General features: G+C 39.8%; 2 protein-coding genes across 2 annotated transcripts in view; one reads left to right on the forward strand and one right to left on the reverse strand.

Moving 5' to 3' along the window:
* Nucleotide 1: 1 nt before the first annotated feature.
* LOC107748441 (uncharacterized) lies at nucleotides 2–744 on the reverse strand (the record flags this gene model as incomplete). The annotated part of the gene is made up of 1 exon (XM_016563215.1): nucleotides 2–744. A coding segment is annotated over exon 1 (600 nt), but the record flags the coding sequence as incomplete, so codon positions are not given.
* Nucleotides 745–3,494: 2,750 nt separating this feature from the next.
* LOC107748449 (cadherin-like protein 26) overlaps nucleotides 3,495–4,407 on the forward strand; it is a 25,551-nt gene continuing 24,638 nt past the window's right edge. Inside the window, exon 1 of the mRNA XM_016563222.1 lies at nucleotides 3,495–3,559. Coding sequence (XP_016418708.1) covers nucleotides 3,524–3,559 — 36 coding nt within the window. The 5' untranslated portion in view covers nucleotides 3,495–3,523. The remainder of the gene's footprint in view (nucleotides 3,560–4,407) is intronic.

Here is a 4,407-nt window from a genome sequence, read left to right on the forward strand (position 1 = left end):
GGGAGGAAAACTGAATAATGACGGCTCGCGGCCTAGAGGTATTCAAAGGCCTCTTCCCAATGCGATGAACAGTGTCAATCTTATCCGGTAGAATTTTGCTTCCCTCTGGAAAAGTGGCAACACAAATACGAATGGATTCAGCTCTGATATCTTCACCTTCTTTCTCCGGCACTCCTTGCAGGCGTAAATTCCAGCGACGCGAGTAACGCTCTAAGTCTGCAATCCTTGTCTCACAGAACTCCATCTTCTTTTCCTCAGAGCTCAATCTAGCTTCAACATGGCCAACCTTCCCCTTAACGTCATTAAGCTCGGCACAGATATAGTCAACAGTTTTCTTTAGACCTTCAATTTTCAGAGCATTATCACCCACCATTTTCTCCAGGGCATCCGATCGGTTATTTATTAGCTGAGAGAGCGTGGAAATCACGGAATCATCCTCTGCTCTGCCTTTCTTTGAAGGCGGCTTACCCGGGCTCTCAAGAAACGGTGTAGATAAAAATGTATCCCCGGGAGAAGCGTAGCTGTGGACATCCACGATACTAGATACACGAGAAGCACGCGGTGTCTCTCCTCCTTTCCTTTTATCTGCTGCTGATTTCATTTTCAAAGTTTTGAGAGGTAACTTCACAGTAAAATAAATGTAGATTCTAATACGTGTAGCACAATTATATATAGCGTAGTTTAGCTGTTAAAAGCAGATTTGTCAGCGGAGCACTATATAAGCAGACTTAGCAGGACGCCATCTTGGATCCCCCTCCCAGCTACCTTCCGTGTAAACATCCAAAACGGGAATCTTTGAAAACGGTGACGTCATGCACGCGTAGTACGTGTTAGGTATGTAGACATGCGCAGTACGTGTCAATTTTAAAGGCAAGCGCGAACAAACATACACTAAACCATAGACTGTATAAAAACATGGACGTAGTGTCCGTAGACTTCCGACGAGCGTTTTGAAGCCTAAAGTGGGCGGAGCCAGCCGTCGCCATCTTGGCAGGTCGTCACCGCGCGTCACTCCTGGATAATCGAAGATGGGCAAAGAGGCGGGAGCTGGTTGTTGAAACCACGCCCACCTAGCTCGATGGTGGTGACAATAAAACAATTCACCCCCCTCACAGTTGTCACGAAGGGCAAAATTAGCTATATAGACCAAAATCATTTTTTGAACCAGGCTGTAAACATGTTTTTTTCTGCTGTAAAGTTGGCCATTTTAACATGGGGAGTCTATGGGATTGACTCCCTTTTGCAGCCAGCCTCTAGCGGCCAGTTGACGAATTACAGTTAAGTCACTTCCTTGTTGGCTTCACGAGAGAGAGCGGGAGGTTGCCACTTGGTCTAAATGCGAATCGGTTTGAAAATGTTGTCGTGTATACGTGAAACTTTTAAAAACGCAAGGGAAAAACTTTGCCGGTTTTGACTACACCGTTGTCGTGTAAACGTACCCTAAATATGAAACAAATGTGATCAGAAAATACAGGCATATTTTTACTTTAGGTTTTTTCTTTTCTTTCAACCTTTTTTTCAAGGCTTCCCTTTGTCCACAACAATATTCAAAGGTCTATTTTTCCACTTGTTTGTGATATATTGGATAAGGATAAAATGTAACTTAATTTCTACCTTATAAAATATTTTAGAGCTTGGCATAACTAAAAAAAAATATCATAAAAATAAGTACTCATAAAACATATAAAATGTCTATGACGATTTTATTTAGATTTTTCTAGATTTAGAATTCATACTTTTATAATTATTCAAAAATGGGGAAAACAGTTGCTGAGGGGGTGAATTAAAATAACTTTTACTTGTTTTAGCTTATTTTAATGCTTGTCTTTTTTTTAAAGTAATTTTAAGTCATCTTAAGGCCCCCTTAAAAGTTTGCTGAGGCTCCCTAGTACATGGGTCCCGGCCCCCTGGTTGAGAACTACTGTCTTTTAGGCTATAGCAGGGCTGGAGGGCCACTGTCCCGCAGAGTTGAACTCCAACCCTAATCAAACACACCTGCACGTAGCTTTTGCTGCATTCATGGCATGTCGTAATTACTGTGATTTTGAGGTGACAACATGTGACGTTCTACTTGGAACTGTCTCGGACTTGGAACTATTGAATTATCAATGCCTAAACAAAGCGCCTAATGAATCTGAGGTGTTCAGATGGTAAGTTATTGCTCTCAGAAAACTCCCAGTTCACAAGTCGTAATTACGAGTTCTACGAGGATGTGAACGCTTTTTACAAGTTGGTATCTCGTAATCACGGTAATTACGATATGGATTCAACACACCTTTTCTAGTGTTCTTGAAGACATTGATAAGCTCGTTCAGGTGTGTTTGATTAGGGTTGCAGATAAACTCTGCAGGACAGTGGCCCTCCAGGACCGAAGTTGCCCATCCCTGTGCTATAGACATGGACACTTCTCACTGCAGAGTAACTTGTTTCCCTTGTTATTGTTTTATTCTTAAAGGAATAGTTCCCCCAAAATGAAAATTTGTTGATTTGTTGTGTGTTTGTAAGAAACAAAAATCCATAATTAAGACGTTTTTTTTTTACTTCAAACTGTCGCTTCTGGCCATAAACCATAATAACACTTCCTCCAGTGAAAAAGTCTGTCTCTTGTTCAGACAAGATGCCTTTTTCACTGGAGAAGGCAATATTCTGTATAGAGGACTCGTATTTTAGCCTGAAGTTAAAAATGTCTTAATGAAAGATTTGTTTCTTACAAATATGCAGTTTTTCCCTTCTCCAGATGTTAACTGATGGACTGGAGTGGTGTGGATTATGGTGATGTTTTATCAGCTGTTTGGACTCTCATTCCTGACGGCACCCATTCACTGCAGAGCATCCATTGCTGAGCAAGTGATGCAATGTTACATTTCTCCAAATCTGATGAAGAAACAAACTCATCTACATCTTGAATGAGGATGAGTACATTTTCAGTAAAAGTTCACTTTTGAGTAAACTATTCCGTTAATTAACATCCCCATTGGGTTTCACAGGCCCATTTTCAGACCACTTTTCGCATCCTGCCTATCACAGCATGTGCCTTGACATGTAGTTCACTGGCCTTTTCAGATAAGTTTATTAGTAAATACAAGCCCAGGCCTGAAACAGACTGGTGGTGGTTATGTCATTTGCATATAAGCAGCAGGGTTGAATGTTTGAACGGCACATACATTAAACAAGCTTACCGCCAAAAGTGCTCCTTTTTCACTTGGCAGATGGCAAGCTGAGCAGCCCGTTTGTCCACTTTTAGCTGAAGGGAAAAAAAAAGTGAAACCTCACTCGCTGTTCTCTATGTATAGCCTTAGCCACTCCCAGGCTGCTGCCCTGAAGGGTTTTCGTATAGATGGCTCATTGCATTCATAGGCACTGTTTACACACACACATAAACACACGCACATCCTCATAGATGCGAAAAAGTACACAAAAGGTGTGTAATGCTGCCTCGCTTTACATTTAATCCCAGTTAAGGTCATTGCCACAGGTGCTGATCTGACATTTGGAGAGTGCTTGCAAACAGGAGCACAGCAGAATGACGAAGAGCACCTTCTTCCTGATTCTACTTGCTGTGAGTAACCGTTTTTTTTTCAATGAGTCACCTTTTATCATCATAATCATTATTGTTAATTATTTTATTTAATCTTTAATCTAATCTAATCTTAATCTTTATTGTATCCTCTAGGCTCCCATTAATAAAGTGTTGACTAAACTGTCTAATTGGAGCTTTTAGAAATCTCACATAATAAAACCACAATAAACTAGACTTATAAATAATATGCAGTTGTTAAGAACTGATGCAAAAAAATGACTGCATACACATGCAAAGGTAATTAGAATACATTTATGAGAAATAGCCTACTACAATTCTCTGTACAGATGTCTTTGAAACGTCAGTTCGTCAGTACTGTGTGAAATATAATACTGGCGATCATGAAGGAAGTGTGTCGTGGTTTACTATGCAGCAGTTAGAGGGCACTAGGTACAAAAAGTCATACACTTGTTGAGGAGGAACTAAACATGGAACGGATTCATCCATGGTTTATGAAACACATTTGCTGTTCTTATCAAGTGACATTTCTATGGCAACAGATGACGTTTTTAAGTTATTTGTTTACCTGTGATGTCGCTTCCTTGTGTTTTCCATAGATAGTTAGCGTGGTGTCAGTTCCACTTTGAGTGGTTATAATTTATGAGTTAGCAACCATGCTTTTTTTCTAAAGACCTTTCATGAAGAACCTTTAACATCCATGAAATCTTTCCATTCCATAAAAGGCTCTTTATAGTTGAAAATGGTTCTTTAAAATATTAAATGTTCTTCATATTTAGAACAAAGTGTTCTAAAATTATTTTAGGAACTTCAGAGACAGAGGAGTTGGTGGTAGACTAATATGTTTCTAAGCATGGTTTCAAATATGA

Source organism: Sinocyclocheilus rhinocerous, unplaced genomic scaffold, assembly GCF_001515625.1.
Source record: "Sinocyclocheilus rhinocerous isolate Xijiao unplaced genomic scaffold, SAMN03320098_v1.1 scaffold2515, whole genome shotgun sequence".
NCBI classification, from domain to species: domain Eukaryota; kingdom Metazoa; phylum Chordata; class Actinopteri; order Cypriniformes; family Cyprinidae; genus Sinocyclocheilus; species Sinocyclocheilus rhinocerous.